This window comes from Eurytemora carolleeae, unplaced genomic scaffold (genome assembly GCF_000591075.1).
Source record: "Eurytemora carolleeae unplaced genomic scaffold, Eaff_2.0 scaffold347, whole genome shotgun sequence".
NCBI classification, from domain to species: domain Eukaryota; kingdom Metazoa; phylum Arthropoda; class Copepoda; order Calanoida; family Temoridae; genus Eurytemora; species Eurytemora carolleeae.
This window is the reverse complement of record NW_019396270.1, coordinates 265,648-292,111: the sequence shown is the minus strand read 5'-3', so window position 1 is coordinate 292,111 and position 26,464 is coordinate 265,648. Positions and strand designations below refer to the sequence as shown.

Below are 26,464 nucleotides of genomic sequence, written 5' to 3'. Positions count from 1 at the left end.
TAATTATAGTTGAAGGAAGATTTTTTATTCAACCCCCTTTGCTCCTTTCCTGAATAAAACCCTGAATGCATCTAAGATTTATTGAAAGCTTATGAAATTTTAATTTACCGGTCTTAAGGTTGGGTCTGGGGATATTCATCTTCTTAAAATTGAAATTAAAAACTCTTATAAACACCGGTACACTCATAAAACACTACTTAATAAATAAAATGCTATATACTGCTAACTAAAACAAAACGCTACACTCGACTCCTAGAAAGCTACCTTTATAGAGAAAAAACAGTTATCAAATTAATTTCATGTTTGTATATTTTATAATGTATTATATAAACTCTTATGTACAAATGTGTTGTATCTACATTAAATGAAATTTAATACAATATTATGAATATGATAGGTTTGTGCAGTTGTTGTCGAAATAAAAAAAAAAATGAAATAATATGTTCAACTTATCTTACAGGAACGGAATGTTTCGGATTTAAAAAAAGCTAAAAGCTCCTATCTACAAACAATAATTCACCCAATATTAAATAAAAAAATAATTATGTTGCACAAACCTAATCTGTACCTACTCAGTCGCTCTGCCTAATTACAGAAGTTTTGGCCGCAACACATTTCAGGGGTACAATATTCTTTTCTGCAAAAGTTTTCAAAAATCATCAACTTTAAACTGATAAAAGATTTGATCTTTTAGTAAACCTCAAGCTATTACGACTTTATCTAAGACTAGTTTGGGAACCCAGCTTGGCCTGGAATTTCAACTTTCGCTACATATTTTTAAACCAAGGTAATAACATTCATATTTTCTACCGATTTTCCAAATCAAAATATGCAGCAAATCCGATAAGGAACAGGCAAAGGAACAGAGGTACGTACTAATAGATGTATATAGATATTAAGACATAAAAAAAACATGTGATGAATCATGATAATTTTATCAATATTTTATCATTCTGATAATTTCTTAATAGCGTCTAAATCCATATGTTCTATGTTGTATAAGAATTAACAAAGATAACGCAGTAGTCCCCAGCTTGGTTAAATTTAAAATTGTACTGTAATTTCTGGGAGAAATATAAACAAAACTTAGTAAGAGCAGCATTTTGTTTATATTTACATTCCTGACCGAAATGATGGTGTCTTATACACTTTTTTGTAAACAAGATATGAGGGACGGGGTTTCCTGGTATATTTTTCTTGGTAACGATAAAAAATGTCATTGAAAAATAGATGTTGCTCTGATACTACATTATTAATTCTCTAGATTTGATATAATGAACTTTATATAGGAATTTAACAAATATCTTACTGGATTGGTAATCTAATAATACTCTAATAGTACTCTAATAGTACTCTAATAGTACTCTAATAGTACTCCAATAGTACTCTAATAGTACTCTAATAGTACTCAAATACAACTTTAATAGTACTCTAATAGTACTCTAATAGTACTCTCATATAGTACTCTAATAGTACTCCAATAGTACTCTAATAGTACTCTAATAGTACTCTAAAAGTACTCTAATAGTACTCTAATAGTACTCTAATAGTACTCTAATAGTACTCAAATACAACTCAAGTACAACTCTAATAGTACTCTAATAGTACTCTAATAGTACTCTAATAGTACTCTAATAGTACTCTAATAACAATATAATAGTACTCTAATAGTACTATAATAGTACTCTAATAGTACTCTAATACAACTTTAATAGTACTCTAATAGTACTCTAATAGTACTCTCATATAGTACTCTAATAGTACTCTAATAGTACTCTAATAGTACTATAATAGTACTCTAATAGTACTCTAATAGTACTCTAATAGTACTTACTATAATAGTACTCTAATAGTACTCTAATAGTACTATAATAGTACTCTAATAGTACTCTAACAGTACTCTAATAGTAGTACTCTAATAGTACTCTCATATAGTACTCTAATAGTACTCTAAAAGTACTCTAATAGTACTCTAATAGTACTCTAATAGTACTCTAATAGTACTCAAATACAACTCAAATACAACTCTAATAATACTCTAATAGTACTCTAATAGTACTATAATAGTACTATAATAGTACTCTAATAGTACTATAATAGTACTCTAATAGTACTCTAATAGTACTCTAATAGTACTTTAATCTATATATACATTTGGCTTGTCTGTTTGTTTTGGTGTCTGTCTGTCTGTTTCTGTCCAATAAACGTCAAAAAGGCTGAACCGATCGGGCCCAAATTTTTTGTCGGACCTCAAGGTTTATCAATGATCAAAATTTTAAAAATTTGTGTTTAAAAGTTTTCTATTTTTGAAAAATTTTGAAAATGCGGCAAAAAAATATTATGAAATCCGCAAACTTTTTTTGTTTTTGTTTTATACTGTACAAAGAGAAGATGTTCAGAGATAAAGCCACAATTAAAAGTTGAAATAGAAGATGGCCGCGAAGCGCCCTAAAAGCCTATTAGTACTATAATAGTACTCTAATAGTACTCTAATAGTACTCTAATAGTACTCTAATAGTACTCTAATAGTACTATAATAGTACTCAAATATCCTAATAGTACTGTCCACGGGACACTAAAAATACTACTAAATGGTTTGATATTGAAACTGGAAACGACAGGGATAACTTCTCTCATCAATCCTTCGTATCATGGCAATACACTGGGTGCATGAAGAGGTAAGGCCACTGGAAACAGGCAGATGGATTCAGTGGGGCTTGCTTATCCAATAAGAAGTCCAGAGATGGAATTCAAAGAATTTGAGCCGCGGTTTAAATCCGTGAAAACCCGGTTTAAATTAAGCGCCGGCTTAAATCTTGATACATTTGATACAATTTTAAGTGGAACCAACCATATTTAAACCGCGGCTTAAATTTAAACCGCCGCTCAAATTCTTTAAATTCGGTCACAGGACTTCTTCTAGCTCAGCTTCTAACCACAGAAAAATGCAAGAAAAGTCTGAGAGATTGGTAAAATATAAAATCAAGTATAGGACTCCATGTAAACGCTGATAAAACAGATGTTAAGCAAATCAGCTAACTAAACCTTAGTTATGGGGGGAAAAGAAATACAATTTGTTGAAAAATTAACATTTCTCGAAGCGAAGACAGCAATATTACATCTAGACAGTCAAAACAAAGAATGCCATTTGGATATTAAACAAGTACAGTATAAAAACTGAGCTGAATGTATCTAGGTTTAGAGAGCTACGAGGTTCTAAATATGACAGTTGAAAGAAGTCTTTAAACACATCTTTTATCCTAGATAGCTATCAATCATATAAAACTAAAGATTAGAAAAACTATATGCTGTTCGTAATGTTATTTACCTATATGAATCTTGAAATGGTACATCTAATAAATCAAAATATCCGGTAATTTTGAAAACCCTAACAAGGGAAGCCACATAGTTCGGATGATGCCCCAAGTAATTTCAAAATTCAAAGACGACATTTAATCCGTCTCTCAAAATGCATGATTGTAAGAAATCTAGCCCCGAGATAACTCAACGATAACTACACTCAAAGTTTAATTAGAATCTAACTGACTCTATCTCTAGCCAAAACTCAAGGCTCTGTATACGTCTGTGTTAAGCAACAATTCGTATTCAACTACTTTATTTTATATACAGGTAAAATCAAAACTGACCGTAATGGACAGTCAGGGTCAACATTGAAATAGATAAGATATATTACTAACATAGATAATAAGGATCATAAGGGACATGACATTACAACAGAATATGCTATATGAACACCCAGTTGTTTGAAAGATGAGTAGATGAAAGGATGGAGACAAGAGAGGTGTCATTTCCAGGAAGATTAAGCAGATTAACAGGCTTTCTAGGGGATCTTATTCACCCAGGGGTGTAAAAGAATATTTAGGGAGGAGGGGGGTGGGGTGGTGTGATGTCATTCAAACAATTGTTTAGAAGTGAGAAAACTTGGCGTTTGGAGATAAATGGATGGATAGATAGATAGATATATAGTTAGGTAGATATATAGATAGATAAATAGATACATATATAGATAAATAGAATAAATAGAATAAATATATAGATAGATAGAAAGAAAGATAGATAAATAGATAGATAGATAGATAGATAGATAGATAGATATATAGATAGATAGATAGATAGATAGATAGATAGATAGATAGATAGATAGATATATAGATATATAGATAGATAGATATATAGATAGATAGATAGATAGATAGATAGATAGATAAAACTTTACCTGTTGTGCCGGAGGTTTCTGCAGAGAGCAACAAGTTAGCGGAGAAACTATGGATAAAGTCTACACTCTGCTTGTCTGTCCGTTTGTCCGTTTGTGTCCAATACGTCTAAACGGCTGCACCAATAGGGTCCAAATTTGGTGTGGGACCTCACATGACCCCCGGGAAGGTTTATTGATGCTCAGAATTACAAAAAGTTGTCTCCAAAAATCTTTTTTTTTAGTAAAATTTTGAAAATCTCCCCCAAAAATTTGTAAATCCACAACAAATTTTATGACAGTTTCATCTAAGAAAAATGTTGCAAGATTGAGAAACAATTAAAAGTTGAAAGAGAAGATGGGCGCGATGCGCCCTGATAGCCTAAGCCTAGTAATGTAAACAACTAAAATTGGCACTACTTGCAAAACGAAAATATCAAAATCTTTTCAGTTTTATTCTTATATTTTCTTACTATTCCTTTTTGCCGTACTTTTTTTTATATATCATTGAACAACAACACAATGAAATCTCACATTTGTGATTTTTCAAAATGGACAATATGGTGGTTTTCTTGTTGGGACGTTTTTTTAATCCTACCCTGCCAAAATAGTACTAGTGAACTACTTTTTCATCATTTTATTTCTACTCAGCTTTTAATGAAATTTTTAGTATATTTACAGTGACTTACGACTTTTAAAATCAAGTGACAACTTTAAAAAGTCCAATGAGCATTAATCACAATAATTGTGCAATGTAAACAGACCCATTTCACTAAAATTATGATTTCTCAAGTGTCTAAAAAGACTATTTGTTTTGTGACAAATTCAAATACAATTCAGCATTGACAAAATGTCGTCTTTCTTTTATAATGTTTCCAGGTTATCACTGTATAAAGATAGGAAGTTGTCTTGAATTATTAATGAAAAAAAACTTAAATCAGAAGAAAGTGGAATTCACTGTGATCATATACAATTTATGATTTGCGGAATAAAAAGTTTAAAAAGTAGAAAATATTGGACATGTTAGTTTAGATTTTTAAAAATGAAGAATATATTTTAGAAAATATATAAAATATATAAATAATTAAGATTAGATGAATTATATAAGTAACTATAAAGAGATTATAAATTGATCTTTTCAAAAATATTGTATATCTTATTAATATTATTTTTTTTTAACACTTTAAAGTATTTTTTTAAATGACTCTTAAATACAATGCAAACATGGAAAATATCTAAGAAAAATTGAAGTATACAAAATGTCTTTTTAAAGTTTAGATACCAATAAGAAATCTAAAAAAATAAAAAATAGGTGAAAATGGCAAATATCTAAATAAATTCTCTTTATTGAAGATAAGAATAGTAATTTAAAAAAAATTTGGTAAAACATTTTATAAAAACAATCCTTTTTAGAAAGGAAAATCTAGAATCCCTCTCATGAGAATAGGGCCGCCGGTGCACAGTGGTGCGTGGTGGGAATGAAGTGAGATTACGGCCTCAAAGCGGCCTCATGCCCCCCCTTACCCCCTCCCTCCTTCTCTCCTCAGTTATAAAAAGAACAGCAAAGGGAGCAAACATTTTCTTAAATTTTTAAATTCAAATTTTAAACATCGTTTATTATTATTACTATATAAATCTTTAGAGCTTGGCGTCCTTTTTCTAGTAACAATTTTAGCTTTTATCTGTTGATTTTTCAAGTCACTAATTTTCCACGTACTCAAAATTTACCTGTACTTCGGTCAGTGTACAGCAGATCACGGCCAATATGCACCGAAAGATTTTGTTAGGGTGCAAAAAACGAATTTCTTGCGGATTTTTAACTTGGTGGATTTTCAAAAATCGTTAATTTTGACAGTTTTTTACGGAACATTTCTCAATTTCGACCTGCAATAAACCTTCCCTGCATGGGGTCATGTGAGTTGCCAACTCAGCGAACAAACAACCCTTTTTAAACTTTGACTCAGCAAAATTTATTAAATTTAGAAATGTGGCATGCTTCTTTTTAATCAAAGGTCACTTAAAAGTACGCCCAGTGCAGCGCCTTAAAAGTGTTTTTTTTTATTTTCTCATTCAAATTTCTCTTTTCCAGTTTTCATATTAAGATTTAAAATCAAATAAAAATAATTTAGGATGCAATTTTGCAACTTGTGACTTTTTTTAAAGTGGACATTTTTTTGAAATTTGTTTTTATGGTGGACATTTTATTATGATATTTGCTGTTAAAGTGGACATTTTGTTTTTAAATTTGTTTTTATGGTGGACATTTTGTTATGATATTTGCTGTTAAAGTGGACATTTTGTTTAAATTGTGTTTTTATGGTGGACATTTTGTTTGATGTTTGCTGTTAAAGTGGACATTTTGTTGAAATTGTGTTTTTATGGTGGACATTTTGTTTGATGTTGGCTCTTATGTGTTGTTTACATTGTTTGTTAAAGGGAGTGCTCGCGAAAAATGAAAGGGGGTATATGCTGATCACGAATTGAATTCGGGTTTGATCACTTCAGAGGTATATAGTTTAAATATCTTTTTCTTATACAATGTTTTCTGAGATGGAATTTAAAGAATTTGAGCCGCGGTTTAAATCTGCCAAAACCCGGTTTGAATTAAGGGCTGGCTTAAATCTTGAAACATTAGATACAATTTTAAGTGGAACCAACCATATTTAAGCCGCGGCTTAAATTTAAACCGCCGCTCAAATTATTTAAATTCGGCCTCTGAAAACGGTTTTTTAAACGCTTGAAATCTCTCCCAAGAGAAAATCCCTGAAATATTATAAGTTAGAGACACCTAGTGGCAAAATAAATATAAAAAAGAGTATGTTTTGTAAACTACATATAAATACACTTTAACATTTATAACTTGTAAAATTTGAATGGTTAGTTTAAATGTAAAATTGACTTATTTAATGCTACTCTGCAAATATGGGTTCTTCTCTGTTGGGTTTAAGGCATTTTTAACAATTTTCTCTCTATCGACGCAACAGATAGATGTAAAATTAGTAGCGATCAAAAACGAATTAAATTCGGGAATTAATTTTTATTCGCAAAATCTTCATTTAAGTGGGAGTACTTTTGTTTGATTTGGTTTTTGCGTTTGCCATTCGTTAGTGAATCACAAATACACATTTTCACCTTTTTATAGAAATAATTTCTCACTTTAAAAAAACTCTTTCTCCAAAACAAACAAGATTTTGGGTAACTCAGTGGTAAATCTTTCATGTAACCTGTGGTTGACCATTATTTAATACACCTCATTAACGATTCCTTGTTAAACTCTGAACTTGAGAAGAAAGAGCTTAATATGAGAATTAGTGTCTTTTTTCTATCTTCACGAGTCTCTCTTTCATCGTCATACAGTCTCAGAACTTTTCATCAACATTTATGTACCTTTGGAGAACCATGGAAGATTGCATTGGAGACCAATTTTTTCATCGTTATTCAAATATTTGTCCCTTGAAAATTTTTGAACAATTAGAGATGTGCCTGAAAGGGCCATATTATACATAGATAACATTAAAAATGTCTAATTTTGTGTAGGGCATCATTTGAGTCCGTAAAATCTACATTTTAAAATTGTATGCTAGAAAATTGTTTACTTTTTTACCATGCAATATTTTTACTCTGGACTAAAATATTAATCAAAAAGATTTTTAAAATTAATTATTTAAGATCTGAGTTCATACTTACCATGAGGTGTGTGGTCTAAGCCCCCCGCCCTCTCTTTCCGTGATGCCGCGAGGACCGAATTTAATGAATTGGAGAGATCGCTGAACTATCTTTATAACTAGCTTTATACCGTTGGTTCAAATACTGAATCACCGATTCAAATCCTCATGCATCTTTAACTTAGAATCGGTGATTCAGGATTTGAACTGGTGGTAGACAGTTCAGCGATCTAGTTCAATATCATTAAAGTCGGTTAAGATTGAATTATTTACTTAACACCAATATTGAGTTTACAACGTGAATAAATGTTTGCTAATTAAATGTAGAGATCTAGTTATGCTTGGAACTGTTCCTCTTCTTCTTCTAGTTCTCTCATCTTCATATGCAGCAGAACTCAGGAACACATTCTTACAATTCTTAATGATTAAAGGGACTGGAAGCGTAATTTCCTGCTTCCATGCAAAGATGGCAATGTCCGATTCACAACATTACCCTAAAAAGTTTGAACTAGACATTAATCGGATTATTCTAAATTGTGACTATCTCTGCAAACGATACCTGAGCAATTCTACTGCAGGAAAACAAAATTGAATAATCTTAGACCTAGAAAAACGACAATATCTTCCGCGTTATTGATCAGTTAAAATTTTCAAGGGTACCGTTGTGAATCGGGCATTGTCATCTTTGTGCATTACGCATACAGTGCCTTTAACATATTCTGAAGCATAGAAGTGTTTCCAACCTTTTCCAATTCAATTTCAGAAATGTTTTAAGGAACCTATTCAGAAGCTGTTAAAAATGAAAAACTTACAAAAAAGAACCTTCTACAAATTCCACAAAAAAGTATAGCTGTGAGTTGTGACATGCTGAATACATTTTCCTGACCAATTGTAAACTTTGTATCTATGTAAGAAAATCACAGGACAAAAAGTTTCTGAAAAAACGGAAATAAAAATTTTGGTGAAAAAGTTCTCAATTTTCTGAAGTCTTAGGTTAAAATGTCACTGGAAATAAAGTCCTGTGTCTTAGATTCCTGGAACTTTTTTCCTAAAATACATACTGGAACCAGAGAAATACATAAAGTCTCAAAATGGTAGAACTTTACTTCCTGAGACTTTTTATTCCAAGGACTTTTTTCCATAGCACTTTTTCAGTGCCAAAATTTAGGATTTTATTACCGTAAACTTTTTCGCATTTCCCATTTAATTATGTGTACCTACTACCTAGCTTCCTGGGATTAGATTTATTTTAAGTTAAAGGGAGTGTTCGCGAAAAATGAAAGGGGGTATAGGCTTAATGCGATAAAAAAGCGCTTTTGATCGCTAATAATCTTACTTCTATATGTTGCGTCTATAAGGAGAAAATTGTTAAAGACGTCTCATACCGAATAACTTAGCGCCCATACAAATTGAGAAAATTGCAACATATGACTTAGACCGTAAAAAAATCAATTTAATTTCAAACAACTCTAGCGGACCGGCTCTATTACTTCTCCCTTATCAGGTTTCCACTCTTGATTTTCCAGGTTTATAAATGTGCATGTTTGCATTTCTTACAGCTTAAGGGAAGGGTTTAAAAGACCTTTTCGAATGAAAATTGATCTTGAAAAATTAAAGACCCTTACTAGTCAGGGGCATATACTACAATTTGTCCAGGGGGCTTAACGTTTTGTTGTTGAGCCCCTGTATACGTCTTTTCTAACAGTTACAAAATTAAGCTTGATGAAACACCAATGAATGTATTCGTACAGTCGCCTGCTTGGGTATGACCCAGCGGATGAGTACATGAGTGTACTTCCTGACCCCTTGGCAGGGTACAGGCAGAGAGTGAAGAGGTTTGGAGCGGGTAAGGCCTTCTATAAAATTGGTATGTAGTAACTTTACAGTTCATGTACTTTCATCTTGATGTACACAAACCTGTTTCACAGAGCACACTCTATAGGTAGATGTCATGTACAGGGGCGTACACAGGAATTTGTCTGGGGGGGGGGGAGTTAAATTGTTTGTTTTCAGGGCACCATTGGGGAAACCCCTGGAAACCAATAGATTTTACTGATCCAGGGAGGGGGGCTGCATCCTCATAGTCCCCAACCCTGCGTACGCCTCTGGTCATGCATAATAATGGATAAGTAAATACTGCAACCTTCTCCTTATACAAGGTTAACCAAAAAGGATGAGATATACACGACGACCTTAAACTCTTCAAATATGACAATTAGACAATATAATTTTGAGGACTGCCTTTAAAATAGTCTGAAAATGGTATATTTACGAATATTGTCAAGAATTAATGAGACAGGCTAGGAATATTGTCAAGAATTAATGAGACAGGCTAGGAATATTGTCAAGAATTAATGAGACAGGCTAGGAATAAATAAATTCCTACAGTTGTCTCTAAAGCCTTGTGGATAACCTTGTATAGAAATCCAACTATTTTTGGTCAATCATGTTTCACATCCTGTTATATGTTCTTGATATCATTATTTTCAAATTTTAGGCCGCCATTTGTCATGACATTTAATTAACACGGTTTACAATATTGATTCATGTTTTTTCTTTGAAAAAAAAATCTAATGAGAGTGCAGTAAAAATTGAAAAATGTATTGACATTTTAATTTGACAAGCCCTCTTAGTATTAGTTCCACCCCTGAATTTTTTTTATAGAACCCCATAATCAATCAATCAATAATCAGTTTAATTCCAAGCAAATCATTCAGATATTTCAACATATAATCATCGATAATTTTTTGACTCATTCATATATAGTTGATATTTCATTATATTTTTTATTTTTATAATCTGATAGTTACGTTTGAAAACATTTATCACTGTTTCGAGGATTTTTGATAATGAAGACGACATTTTCATAATTTCCAGAAATGTTCGAAAATCCTGCGCCAGCGAAATATTATTTGAAAAAACGAAATCAAAAATAATATGAAATATATAAAAACTTTATACGAATGCGTCGAAAAATAATCGATGACTATTGTTTGTAATATCTGAGTGATTTGTTTGGAATTAAATTTTTACGATTATCATCATCTCCGGACGAAATTGTCGTACAAACATTTTTCTTTCTTTGCTAAATTTGGCTTAAATATCTTTTGATTTTTTAAACAAATGCATTTAAAACACAATGATACCATATTGCATAACATAACCTTGCCTAAATTTGAAAAAAAGTGTTACTTAAAAGGCAAGAATAATACATTTAAAAACACAAAAGCATCGCTGAGACGAAAAAAGATATTCATACATGAAATGTTGTAAATTTGTTCTTGTGTGTATCATAAAATTCAATTATTAAAATTTTGCAGAAACTTATTGCCTCAGTTTCAATATTTTGATTAGACATTCAAAATCAGTGAACGTAATATCAAAATTTTTAACATTTTCTGGTGTCCAATCTTGTAAAGTTTGAACTAAAAACTAAATTTTGTAAATTTTTTTGTGCCATACAAATCAATAAATTTAGGGAAAACTGAATTTTCACTGTAATATTAAGTTCAAGCCTAATTACTAGTGTTGTTGACAAATTAGAAAATTTCCTATAAAACATAAAATTACTCGATATTATACCAAACTTCTAAAAATTTTCTTTGCAGGGGGTTCTGTCCCTCTGCATCCCCCCACCTCGTTCACTACGTTTCACTCAGTACTCCTGGTTACGGGCCTTGATGTATATAATTGAATATTTATATACATCAAGGAGTATGGAATATAAGAGAGAAGTAATCGACCTGGCCCGCCCTACCATATGATCATACATGCTTTGAGACGGTACTTCATTCGAATAAGACATATTTGTCTGAGCCCGTTTTCTCCATAGAAAGTGGTCGTGTCTCATGCTAAATTCTTATCTGATATATAGATATTTCTCCGTACATTTGACGACCAAAATAGGAGACGTCAAGTTGTCGACCAATGTATTTTAAGGAACCGCCTCTGATGTACAAATACCGCGTACATGAATCCAGGAAAGGTTATTGTATACACTTAAACAGGGAAAAAAGTATAGGCTAAATAACGCCAAACAAACACACAATGTAAATCATATGGTAGAGCGGACCGGCTCTATTACTTCTCCCTTATCAGGGGCGGATACAAGGGGGGGGCGGGGGGACATTCGCCCCCCCCCTGAGATTTTGAGGCAAAAAATGTTCCCAATTTGATAAATGTTATTGTTAACGATAAATTTAAAATTAGAAATTTGTAAGAAACTAAACTTAAGTTATAATATTGTTCATATCTAGAAATGTTCCTTAATCAATACTCATTTATCAAAATTGTAATATTGTTCCTAATTTTCATGCATTTAAGTATTACTAGTAATTTCTTTTTGTTCTTAAATTGCTAATGTTCCTATTATTGTTCCTGTTCCTGTGTCCGACCCACCTTAAATCCCTGTCCTAATACTATATTTTTGTTCCTAATTCCTGAACAATCTGTTTATTGTTCCTATATCCCTGTCCTAATCCTTTAATTTTGTTCCTAATTCCTGAACAATCTTTTAATTGTTCCTAAATTCCTGTTCTAATCCTTTATTTTTGTTCCTAATTCCTGAACAATCTTTTAATTGTTCCGAAATCCCTGTCCGAATCCTTTAATTTTGTTCCTAATTCCTGAACAATCTTTTAATTGTTCTTAAATTCCTGTCCTAATCCTTTATTTTTGTTCCTAATTCCTGAAAAATCTTTTAATTGTTCCTAAATTCCTGTTCTAATCCTTTAATTTTGTTCCTAAAATTTAAAAATCTAGTTTTATAGTCTTTAGTCATTAATTTTGACTCTTTTTGAGTCTTTTAAGTCAAAAAAAATTTTCGCCTGCGGCACTCATTTTTTTCCCTAATTATTCATTTTTTTGTTCCTAAAAAATCTTGCCCCTCACTTAAATCCTGTATCCGCCCCTGTCCCTTATATTCCATACTCCTTGAAATACATAAAGATTTTCTTTTTAACTTCTAGAGCAAGAACATATATACTATATTTTAGAAATAGATTGTGAAACAAGGTTTATGTTTAATAATATAGTTTTTAAGGTTATGCATTCTTTACAGCTTTAGGAAAGAATTTACAGAAGAAATTTACAGAATCAAATTGATCAAAAAAAAAAAGAAAATTCGAATAAAACCTTCAGTAAATTAAAAAATCAAAATGTCAATCAAAATGTTGCACAGTTCTTGTAATCTTTTGCGGAAACGCCGGTTCAAATTTGAATCACTGATTTGAATCCTTCCTAACTGATAACTTTGAATCGGGTGGTTCACAAGAATTTAAGTTTTTGTCACACACTTAAATGTTTTATCACTATATATCCCTTTGCAACCTGTTAAAGTGCAAACCTTTGATATTCTAAACTCAGATTAATTTCCTAAAAGAATTCAAAGATTAAAATTTAAAAGGTCTACGACATTGTGCTGCAAAGATATAGAGATATAATTTGTGGCAAAGACGCAATAACTTTGAACCGGCAGTAGATAATTTAGCGACGTATAGCTCAAATTCATTAAATTCGATCCCTGCTCACCCAAAATGTGTGTGTTTCCATGGAGAAGGAATATCTTTATATATTTGAATAATTTTACTCTACAGTTTCTGAGGGAATATGTTTGCATATTTAGTAGCACTTTGTATTCCCTCACACTCTATACCAACTTTGAGTAACATTGGACACCGCAATTAGAAAGGGAAGGAAGGAAATCACAAATGAATCTTTTTAAAAACTATATTTTCGTTTTGCAGATAACAATGTATCTGTAAAAACTATTTTCTATTTCTCTAATACTTTGCATTCAAAACAAAAATTACATTTGTAGGTCTTAAATCATTTAAAATAAAATGATATCAAGGTTATAATGCAAGGGAAGTTATTTCTGAGGTGTGCGCATCTTTTCTACTGCGGTGTACTGTCTCGGGGCGGTAATGGGATCCATTTTTCACATAAAAAATCAATGAAATATTCTGGTCAGAGGAAACTAATATGTGAATTATCAAAGTTATCAAATTTAACGCTTTTAACCTCTTCGGTTCCTAAACGAACACTGATGCATCTATTCCGCCCAGAGATAACTGAATTCAATATGTACGCAGAGTATACGCAACTCCAATTAACTTTCCTTTCATTATAACTAGGGATGTTAACGTTTTTTTTAAACGATCGTTTCGTTATAAAAAATGCGACGAAAAATATAGTTCGTTTTAAAAAATGGTCGTTTTTAAAACGATCGTTTTGAAAAATTATCGTTTTTGAAAACGATCGTTTTTTAAAACTCGTCGTTTCGTTAACGATCGTTAACGACGACCCTTCGTTAACGAAGAGAGGAAACCGACCTGAAGGGCATCTGTACTTATCGTTGAGTAGTTTTTAAGAAAATATCAAGAAGTTTTAGATCCCCCACAACTCTTTCACTTCATGTAAGATGACATTCAATAAATTTGCGAGACATTTTTTTTCTTCAAAAACGATCGTTTTTCAAAAGACGACCGTTCTTATAATGTTTGTCGTTTCGTTAACAATCGATAACGACAACCCTTCGTTAACGATCGTTAACGACGAGTCTTCGTTTTTAAAAAACAATCGTATAAAAAACGGTCACAAATCGTTTTCATTAAAACGATCGTTTTCAAAACGATCGTTATTGGTTTTCTAAAAGATTACAACGAGTAGGTCGTTTTTTAAAACGATCGTTTGTTTCCGAAAACGAAACGATCGTTTTTGAAAACAATTGAAAAACCAAGCAAAAAACAATTGTTTAACGATCGTTTTCAAAAACGATTAACAACCCTAAATAACCTTGCACAGCATTAACTTAATTTTATGATTTTTTTTGAACTTCAACTTTAATAGACTTTTGATTTTAAAACAACTTAGATTTATATTCAAAATATGAATATAAATAAATAAATATGAAAAGTTGTAACTAAAATATTTTTGTGACAGGATCGACTTTAAAGTGTTGCGCAACGCCTTGGTTTTTAGCATTACCTTACTAACTCACTTGTAAATTTTTTAAGATCTAACCTTAAACTTTAATAGAACTAGCTTGCAGTTGCTAGCCTTAGTTTAAACCTTTAATAGAACTAGCTAGCAGTTGCTAGCCTTAGTTTAAAAGGAGTTACTGTCAAAATGTTGATAACTGTTTGTGTAAGAGCTTGTAACTAAGTTGTTTTGCAATCTGGCACTAAAACTGAGAATGGCGATGTTTAGCTAAAAGTTTATTTACTTTTTAAAACTTCAACCCCCCTAACTTTAAATTGAAATAAAGATGTTTGATTTGGCAAAAATAATGTGTTGTTGTTGTGGGTCAAATTAATTGTTTAATATACTCTTGGTTTGTTTGCATAGGTTGTAATATTGGTTTATATATTGTATAAAGTATACACACCAATAAAACAGATTGATATTACTAAACAAACATTTACCCTCCTTTTCTTCCTCTATTCTTTCCGTAAGTAAGTACTCCGGACTCCCCCCCTTATCCCTTTCAGCCACAACGTTAAAACATTAAAAATAAACAGAATCCTTTTTTTTGGTTCATGCATTTATGTGAATTCTTGTCATCTTGATAAACAAGTTTTAAATAAGTGAAAACCTTAAACTTAAATATATATATAATTTTAAAGATGTGAAAATTAGAACTATTTAGTCTGATGATATTAAAAATATCAGAAATAGAAATTAGTCTAGATGATATTAAAGATACTAAAAATAAATTTATATTGGTCTAAAGCTATTAAAGACACCAGAAATACTATACTCTGATGATATTAAAGATATCAGAAATAAATTAGAATTAGTCTAAAACTATTAGACACCAGAAATTTATTAGAATTAGTCTGATGATATCAAAGATACCAGAAATAAATTTAAATTTGTCTAAAGCTATTAAAAACACCAGAAATAAATTATAATTAGTCTTATGATATTAAAGATACCAGAAACATATTTGAATTAGTCTGATGATATTAAAGATACCAGAAACATATTAGAATTAGTCTGATGATATTAAATATACTAGAAACATTTTAGAATTAGTCTGATGATATTAAAGATACCAGAAACAATTAGAATTAGCCTGATGATATTAAAGATACCAGAAGTAAATCATAGTCTGATGATATTAAAATACCAGAAATGAATTAAAACTAGCCTAAAACTATTAAAGACACCAGAAATAAATCAAAATTAGTCTGATGATATTAAAAATATCAGAAAATAAATTAATATTAGTCTGAAACTATCAAATAGCCCCTTTATTTGAAGAATTGTATTGTAAAGAACAAGAATGTTTTGAAATTCTAATAAGTAGCTGCATCAATTTCATTTTCTCATACTTACATTCGTGCATTAAAAGGAGCTAAGAGGTCACAAAGCCAAACTAGTGATGTTGCATACATTTAAACTTCTCCCTTTGTCTGTTTGCAAAGATATTAAATTATTGTTTTTTACGCTCTTTTAATTACTATTAATTAATATTTTATTCAAATAAAGACAACATTTTATGTTTTTCATTGTTAAAGAGTAGATTTCCTAGCATTAAATGCTCATAACGCAATATGAAATATAAAATTCAGTTTTATTTCTGAGTAAACATATGCGGCAGGGGGGATTCAAGTAATGTTTAATATCATTTGTAATTTAACATTTTGTAATTAAACCAAATAAAAACTATATTTTCTTTTTTTTTATTTAAATAAGAAAAAGTTGCTCTGCATGAAATGTTTAAAAACATTCAGTTTTGAATTAAAATAATGTTTAATGTCATTATTATTTTTATAATTTTAGAAATAAACTCAAATTAATTCACTTATTAAAAAAAATATTTTTTATTATTAGAAATAGTTTCTCTGCATGAAATGCTCATAAATACTGAAAACAAAGTTTTATTTCTGAATTTTAATTATCTGTTTATTTACATTTGAAACTGCCCTGAGCTTTGATCTATATAGAGTTGTAAACTATGCTGCATGAAATTAACTCACAACAACTCGTTCAATCGATCAATCGATCAATCGATCAATCGATCAATTCTTCTTATTCAGAAAAAAATACAGATTCACTCGATCTGAAATTCAGGGCTTTAATGGTTTCTGTGATGACTAGGAAAACATACTTTTATACAAGAAAATACAAGGATTTGGTAATTTAAAATTGATTTTACTCTTAAGTCTATGCACGTCCAGACTCCGAATTTAATGAATTTGAGACGCGTCTCAAATCCACCAGAAACCGGTTTCAGTTGAGCGCCGGCTTAAATATTGAAACATTGAATACAATTTTAATATTGGAACCAACCATATTTGAATTCTTCCAACTCGGCCTCAGGGGTCTCTTTTAGAAATAGTTCCGTTGCAATGCAAATGAAAGAACCCTTACGTACCGAAATTATAAAACCAAAAAATGACGTCATGAATTGTTTTTTGTTTTCACTGTACAAAAAAAGTTTAGTAAATGTGATTTTGCTTCCTATCTTGTACATGTACAATGTACATTCATTAAATGTGGTACATGCAGTACACCTTTTGCATTCTCAAATATTAGCTTACCCTCTAGCACATACACATGCACACATCCTGCAAGGTTTGCCTACTTTGTTTATTCAAATATATTTAGAACTATGAGAAGAGGGGTATACGGTCTGTTTATATTTTATCACTCTTTAGCTCTTTAGAACTAGTTTATTGTAAACTAGCTCGGGAACCCAGCTTTGTCTAGTTAACTATAAACTACTCAGCTTTACATAATCTTTTGTAAACTAGTTTGGGAACTCAGCTTTACATAATCTTTTGTAAACTAGTTTGGGAACTCAGCTTTGCCTAGTTTATTGTAAACTAGTTTAGAGAACCCAACTTTGCCTAGTTTATAATTTAAACTAGCTTGGGAACCCAACTTTGCCTAGTTTATTGTAAACAAGCTTGGGAACCCAACTTTGCCTAGTTTATTGTAAACAAGCTTGGGCACCCAACTTTGCCTAGTTTATTGTAGTTTATTGTATTGGGAACCCAGCTTTACCTATTTTTTTTGTAAACTAGCTTGGGAACTCAGCTTTTTCTAGTTTATTGTAAACTAGTTTAGAGAACCCAACTTTGCCTAGTTTATTGTAAAGTAGCTTTGGAACCCAGCTTTACCTAATTTTTGTAAACTAGTTTGGAAACTCAGCTTTACATAATCTATTGTAAACTAGTTTGGGAACTCAGCTTTCCTAGTTTATTGTAAACTAGCTTGGGAACCCAACTTTACAAAATCTTTTGTAAACTAGCTTGGAGAGCCAGCTTTACCTAATTTTTTGTAAACTAGCTTGGAATCCTGTAGCTTTGCCTTGAAACCAAGTTTTCCTTTTAAAGCCAAGTTTAGCATTCTCGTGGTTCAACAGTGTTCCCCCAAACATAATTTGATTGAAAGCACATTTTTTATTGTTCATAGAACCTTATCCCCCTCTCCCTAGTTTTGTTACAAAAATATCCAACATTCATATTTGTATCGCAAGATTTTTTCATGTTTATCCCAACTTGTTACCCGGATTTTTATAAAGATTCTTTTTTATTCTTTCAAACGTTTTCATTTATTAAATTCTTTCAACGGATACAAAGAAAAAAATAAATTCAAAATTAAGATAATAACACTTTAAATTATATTTTTGCTAAAAAGCTTTAACCATTTAATTCTGGACTAATTTTAACAAATCCCAACTTTTTCATTTAATTTTGAAACCTTTGTAATTTATCAAAAAAAAGATGATGATTTAGACAATCCTTGTCCTGCCTTCGAACCCTTCAGATGTCCTGAGGAGGGAAAATGTATCTCCATCCAGGTAAACAAAATATAGGTCTATCTCTATGTCTACTCTTTGTTTAGTATCCCTGTCTACTCGATGTTTTGTATCTCTATGCCTACTCTATTTTTAGTATCTCTATGTCTACTCCATATTTAGAATCTCTTTGTGTACTCTATGTTTACTATCTCTATGTCTATTATATGTTTAGTATCTCTAGGCGTATTTATGATTTGTATCTCTATGTCTACTCTATGTTAAGTATCTGTATTTCTATTCTGTGTTTAGTGTCTCTATTTCTACTCTATGTTTAGTATCTCTATGTCTACTCTATGTTTAGTATCTCTATGTCGTTAAGTATCTGTATTTCTATTCTGTGTTTAGTGTCTCTATGTCTACTCTATTTTTAGTATCTCTATGTCTACTCTATGTTAAGTATCTGTATTTTTATTCTGTGTTTAGTGTCTCTATTTCTACTCTATGTTTACTATCTTTATGTCTTCTCTATGTTTAGTATTTATATGTCTACTCTATGTTTAGTATCGTTATGTCTACTCTATGTTAAGTATCTCTATGTCTACTCTATATAAAGTATCTCTATGTCTACTCTATGTTTAGTATCTCTATGTCTACTCTATGTTTAGTATCGTTATGTCTACTCTATGTTTAGTATCTCTATGTCTACTCTATGTTTAGTATCTCTATGTCTACTCTATGTTTAGTATCTCTATGTCTACTCTATGTTTAGTATCTCTATTTCTATTCTATTTTTAGTATATCTATGTCTACTCCATATTTAAAATCTTATGTCTACTCTATGTTTAGTATCTCTATGTCTACTCTATGTTTAGTATATCTATGTCTACTCTATGTTTAGTATCTCTATTTCTATTCTATTTTTAGTATATCTATGTCTACTCCATATTTAAAATCTCTTTGTGCACTCTATGTTTACTATCTCTATGTCTATTATATGTTTAGTATCTCTAGGCGTATTTATGATTTGTATCTCTATGTCTACTCTATGTTTAGTATTTCTATGTCTACTCTATGTTAAGTATCTGTATTTCTATTCTGTGTTTTGTGTCTCTATTTCTACTCTATGTTTAGTATCTCTGTGATGGAGCTCCTGATTGCTCTGATGGATATGATGAGGATCCAAGATTATGTACAGCAGGTAAAACAACAAACAGAAATAAAAGTTTTTAATTTCAAGACATTATTTTTATTTAAATATCTATTTAAAACATGTTTAAATAAAATTATTGACAATCAACTTCATGCGAGAGTTACTTACAGAGATCGTCGTCGTAATTTCAACTTTATAGAATAGTATGTCCAATTTACAACGGTACCTTATATTAATTCATAATTATCTATTTCTAATTTGAGAAGTGTTAAATTCTCACTTATCTTGACAAGAACATATATAAAGTTACTAAATTGTGTAAGTTCAGAGCAATGTTAAACTAACTACGACTAAGTTTAATCCAGAACTTCGGAAACATTGCAAGAATTTATAAAGTGTCGTTTTCTAAACCTACTGATAATGGAATAGTTAAAACTTTAATATTTAATTTAAAACTGTTTTCGCATATATCATAGCTATTTATCTATTTTTACATTTACTGAGATTTAGGTGTAATAGTATAAAATCCATTGAAAAATTGTCTAGACGACATTTTATAAATTTCTCCAAAGTTCTTGGGTTAAAACTGTACTAAGTACATCCTGTCTGTATTGGGATATTTTGATCTATCCATCAAAATCCGTCAACAATAGAGTTAAAAGACTTGCATACTTAATATTAAAAAAACACAGACCAACAAAAAAGTATTAAATACCAAATGCGGGAAATCAACATTTAAAAGAAGTGACCGGCTATGCAGTGTTTTGGAAAATTCGATGTTAAAAACTCCTACTTTGGGGGTGGATACGTTTTCAGAATTCGTTTTTTTTAATTATTAAATAAAGACGACATAAAATGTCAAAAGTTCTACAATAAACTACAGACGTCATGTATAGGAACATGTTGAGAAACTGAAAATTAATCTTATCATCGAAAATAAGTAATCTTGTTCAATTATTAGTTTCTATTTTCTCCTTATTATGGTTTCTCATTATTAACAAAGATTTTCGCAGATTTTCTAGAATTATTATTGAAAAGACGACATTGGAAGATTTTGAACAAATCTGCGAATAAATTTAAAAAAATAAGAAATTCAATATAATAATGAAAACGAAATAATCGATTTTAGCAATGATTTATTAACAAATTTCTTTTGAGAAATATATTCCTACCCATCTAATTAGATTACTGTATAATTTTTACTTTATTTTTCGTTGTCGTTATTTAATAATAATAATAATTCTGAAAAGTTTTGAACGTCGAATTTGCGCTCAAACTCAGGATTTACAGATCTTTAAAAGAGTTTAATATGTCTCAAATGAATCCGAAAGAAGTTTTCCATAACACTGCATACTCAGTTCAACTACCTTACATAGCCGGTCACTCCCTTTAATGAGAGAGAATGGGTATTAAAACTAACTAGACTATTAAGAAAGCACCACTGCAGTGATCTTGCCAGGCTACATCTGTTGCATAAAACGTGCTGGGTCACCTTTACACGGGACAGTACGACTGCGTGCATTTAAAGGACATGGTGTAACTTTTAACTTTTAGAGTGGGGAGTTAAGTACCCTACTAGTTTAAACGTGGAGGGAGAAATTATAATTTTGAAATTTTCCCGTTGTATTCGTTTAATTCTGCAAACTGTCCAATTCGGAAAACTTTAAATGAGTTTATTTTTATAAATGAGATATATTTCTAAAATATATTTTATTTTAGCTCGACGGCCCCCTGTGGAAGAAACTAGTAGTTTCCTAAAATCTCTGCTAGCTTCCCATGGTCCAGACTATCTAGAGAAACTTTTCGGATCCAAGGTAACGCCACTGATAATTGTCTTTTTTCATTTGTGTCTGAAAAAATATCAATTTATTCTACCTATAGGGCTAATCTTTCGTTAAAGGGACTGTAAAGGAAAAAAGGAAGGGGGTATAGGCTAAAAGCTAATCACTTGATCGCGACCCATGAAAGTTATATCTGATTTATCTGTCTCGAGAAATTGATATAAAACTGTGTCATAGGAATTAAGTCTTTGCCACAAACTCTAATCTTCTAATCTTTATATCTTTGCAACCCAATGTAGTATAACTTTAAAATTTCAAACTATGAGTTCTATTAGGTGAAATAATCTAAGTTTGAAATATCAAAGGTTTACACTATTAAGTTACACAGATATATGAATTTGAAATTTGTTCTTTGCGGCAAAGACTCAATTCCTTTATACAATTTTGTATAGAAATAGTAGGAATAAACAGAGCATATTCAGCAAATATGCAACCAATCTGAAAACGAAGATATCCCAGAGAAAGCTAATTGTAACTGAAGCTTTCTCCAAATATTATTTTATATATTTTATTCTTTATTTTTAATAGATATAATTGATAATATTATTTATAAGCCCGTATTACGTCACAAGAACTCCCACCAATGAAAGAGCAGTATACTGATCACGTGATATAGACAGAGACACGTGACCACTATACTAACCATTAAGTACGTCTATTTTCTTAGAGTGAATCTATCTTCTTGAAGTACATCTAGTTTTTGGGAGTACATCTATTTTTTTAAAAACATATATTTCCTTGGAATACATATATATAAATACAATATAAGTTTAGGTACAGCTTATTTTCTGAATTCTTTTAAGTACATACATAACATTTATTGCACTGTCGCACTTGCAACTGCTAAGTAATAAACTGTTTCGAATGATTGATCAAAACAAAAACCCTGAAACTAAACATTATGAAGTAAGAAAGAATGTAACAAAATTAAACCTTAAAAATGTAAAATTAGGAAAAAAAATATATAAAATACAATTTTATTTTCTATTTGATTTTCTATTTTATTTTTCTATATTTAGCTTTTGTTTTCTCAGGATAGGATTTTATTTTCAACCCCTGGCCCTATAACTATATCATTTTTGTTATAGGCTAGGAATAATTTGGCTGCCCTTGGAGGAGTTGATTACGTAGCAATTGCTCTTTCAGGTTGGTACAAATCAAAAGGGAGTGTTCATAGTATTTTCAGTGTACCTTTAATTAATTAAAAGGGAAACGAATGTGATGGCATTTTTAACGTTTATTGGGATTATCAAAATAAATTCCAGTTTTTCCCAATTCAATAATTTGTTTACCCAATTTAACGATTTTATACCCAATTTAACGATTTTATACCCAATTTAACTAGATGTATTCCCAATTTAACGATTTGTATACCCAATTAAACGAGTTTTATTCCCAATTTAACGAGTTGTATACGCAATTTAAATAGTTGTATTTCCAATTTAACGATTTGTATACCCAATTAAACGAGTTTTATTCCCAATTTAACGAGTTGTATACGCAATTTAAATAGTTGTATTCCCAATTTAACGAGTTGTATTTCCAATTTAACGAGTTGTATTTCCAATTTAACGAATTGTATTTCCAATTTAAAGAGTTGTATACCCAATCTAACGAGTTGTATACCCAATTTAACGAGTTGTATACCCAATTTAACGAGTTGTATTTCCAATTTAACGATTTTATGCATGCTTTAACGAGTTGTATTTCCAATTTAATGAGTTGTATACCGAATTTAACGAGATGTATTCCCAATTCAAAACTTTTCTTTCAAATTAATCTCCCAAAAACTTATTTTGTGTACTGTTCTGTTTTGTCATATTATAGTCTGTACGTCTACAGAACAACCTGTAATAGCTGGATAAACGTCGGTCCATATTTATTGATGATTTGCTTAGAAATTAAAATCAAATTATGTGATTTGACTATTAGTGATCAGAATAAAGGAAATTGACCTACTATTNATAACCTTTGAGGAACAATCTCCCACTAAACCAAAATGGAAATTTTAAAAATTCTGAAATAATTTTTTTTCCTCTGGAATGCCTGTTCAGTTCTGTTTGCAAAGTTTAAAATTGTGTAATAAACCTGTCGTTAACTTGAAACAAAACATTTCTCTTTCACTACCAAAGGAATTGAGTCTTTGCCACAAATTCAGTGTTTGTAACACCTATATCATTGCAACCTTGTGATGTAAACCTTTGATATTTCAAAGTTAAATTATTTGATCTAATAGCATTCATAGTTTGAAATATTAAAGGTCTACGACATTGGGTTGCAGCGATATTGAAATTAGAAAATCAATTCCTTTGAAAATACACCTACTCAGGGGTGATCAATAATTCTATTTTAAATTACCATATTCCGTTCTCCTAAGAAGGGGTGGGGGTGGGGTGATCATACTTATTTTGACCCCTGACTTTTTTTAGAATCTCAAACTATTGAAGATTTCGGACACACTCTTCAGCTACCTAGGTAAGGGTCATTTTTTTGCATTCTGACAATAAAAATGTTTTAATATTTTAATAAATTAAAATATTTAAAATTTAATATAATTCACCAAAATCATTCTGCAGTCCTTCAATTACAGGGAAATTTTTATCTTTCTAATTATCCCTGGGAAAGATTTGACAGGTTCTTACAACCTTCTTCTAACCTTGATTGTATGAAAAAGAGGCAAAACTACAATGCCATATCTAATTTAAGAGAGAAATGTAATTCAAGGAAATTCATTTAGTTCATAATTAAGTTTAATTATAGTTCTCTCCGCAACTAATTAGCAAACTTGAATTAGATTAATTATTCTTAGGAATTTATTAACTTTTTAGAGGCTGTAGATATTATTACAGGTTACCCTCCATCTATAGAATTCTATGTCCGATTCACAACTGTACCTTTCAAACCTAAATATAGAAATTAGTGTGGAAGATATTGTTGCTTATCAAACTTAATTAGTGATTAATTCTAGCAAATTCCTCGTCACTTTTATAGAGAAACCATAATTAGAAATAATTAATTTTAAGAATAAAATGGATATCTTTTCATAATCATACAAGGTTCTCAACTTTCTAGGGTACCATTGTGTATTGTACATGCATTTAAACGGGAATCACTTCAAATTATCAAGAACGTTCCTTTAAGAGATTTAAAAATAAATTATTAAAACCCTTTACAGAGCTGATATTGAACACCTGAGGTCCGTGTTTATGGCTGTAGAGAACGGGGATATAGGGATGCTCAAATCCTTAGGAATCAAGGTGAACTATTTGACAAAAGTTCCAAAGCGTGATTTTGTCCAGTTCCCTGGCACCGAGTGTCATGTTATGATGTTTAAGGTCATACGCACGAATTGGAACTTTCTTCCTAAGCAAAAATCTTAATAAAAGTAATCATGAAAAACAAAAAGTTTTTATTGTTAAAAAGAATATCGTTGTTGAGAAATTAAGAATTTAAATTGCTGGGCGCGAAGCGCTCTAAATTCTTGTTTATGTTTGCAGGATTCCGAGTTAGGCGACGTAAAATTCTTCCTAGAAAAACTAGTTAACACTGGATTCCTGGACTAGACCGATCAGGTAAAATCCCCACGCGTTCCTCAAATAAACTTTGTATATTTTTTCTTTTGAGGAGTGGGGGGGGGGGGGCCCAGAAAACAGGGGAATTTTCGTCGTCTTTTTTCTTATTTGATTGAAAATTTCTACAGATTTTTTAATCTGCAGCTGATTTTTTTTATTGAGCAGTGAGCCCCAGAAAATAGGGAATTATTTGTCGTCTTATTTAAATCATTTACCACATTTTGTAGCAAAATTTCTGAAAAATTTGATGAGTGGCCACTGAAAACAGTTACATTTTTGTCGTCTTCTTTTGTCCTTTAATTGTGAAATGATAGGCTTTGTAATTTTCAACTGAACTTTCTCAGATGTAATCAACAACACCAACATCAAATTACAAAATCCTAAGTAACATTTTTTTTAAGTTGAGCAGCGGTCTGCGGGCCCCAGAAAATAGTTGAATTTGTCGTCTTTTTTCTTTTTCTAATTGTGAAATGTTAGTTTTTTTACAATCCCTTTAAAGTATGAATTTACTATGTTAAAGCATTTCGAAAAAATTAAAAAAGAATTTTCAACAGAAATTTATTATTGATTCAATGAAATGCTTCTGAAAGGTAAAGATCTATGGTTTAACAAGAATTAACATTTTTAAATTTTTGCCTTTTTTACCACTAATTTCAACACTTTTGATCACAATTTAATTCAATTCAAAGTGTTAATTCTTTATCTTTTTTACTCCGTAATTTTAAGGATTGTTGAATTTAGACCAAAACGTGATTGAATTTATGAATTTATCCCAGGGTGTCCTGGAGATTTTGTTAGATTGTTGGATCGTCCGCCCAACGAATATAACCAATCGACTCATTATTTAAGAACGGACTCTTTTTACATATTTATTTTTGCATTTTAAATTTAACAATAATATGAATTTTTTTAATTATTGGGTATCTACAGATAATACAGAAATATTCTTTTATACTTCTTCTTGTCATCTTATTTTCCTTCTCGATGTTTCCTTTTCTTCTTTTGTTGACTAATCCTTGTCAAAACTCAAAACTTGAAGAAATGCCGGCTTTCTTCAGCTCAGATCTGTCTATCTGTCAGATCTGTATAGAACAACCTCATTAAAAAGATTATAGCTATTTTTTTTAGGTTAGGAGCGTGAAAACCAATGGAAGATTAAATACAAGATACTTTCTCTATGTAGTATTATGAAAACCCAGCTTTTCATTTTCAAACTTTACCCTTTACTATTATACTGTAATATTCGATGAATAAATTATCATCATTTTTA

General features: G+C 30.7%; 1 protein-coding gene across 1 annotated transcript; it reads left to right on the top strand.

Annotated features, from left to right (window-relative positions):
* The first annotated feature begins 692 nt into the window (after positions 1-692).
* On the top strand, positions 693-26,464 carry LOC111699842 (IDLSRF-like peptide). Its single transcript, XM_023470583.1, has 11 exons — positions 693-787; positions 8,206-8,277; positions 9,630-9,745; positions 18,627-18,691; positions 19,763-19,829; positions 21,501-21,595; positions 22,711-22,768; positions 24,052-24,097; positions 24,798-24,879; positions 25,120-25,194; positions 26,323-26,464. The coding sequence occupies exons 2-10, from the start codon at positions 8,216-8,218 to the stop codon at positions 25,183-25,185; spliced, it is 657 nt and encodes a 218-aa protein (XP_023326351.1). The 5' UTR covers positions 693-787; positions 8,206-8,215; the 3' UTR covers positions 25,186-25,194; positions 26,323-26,464.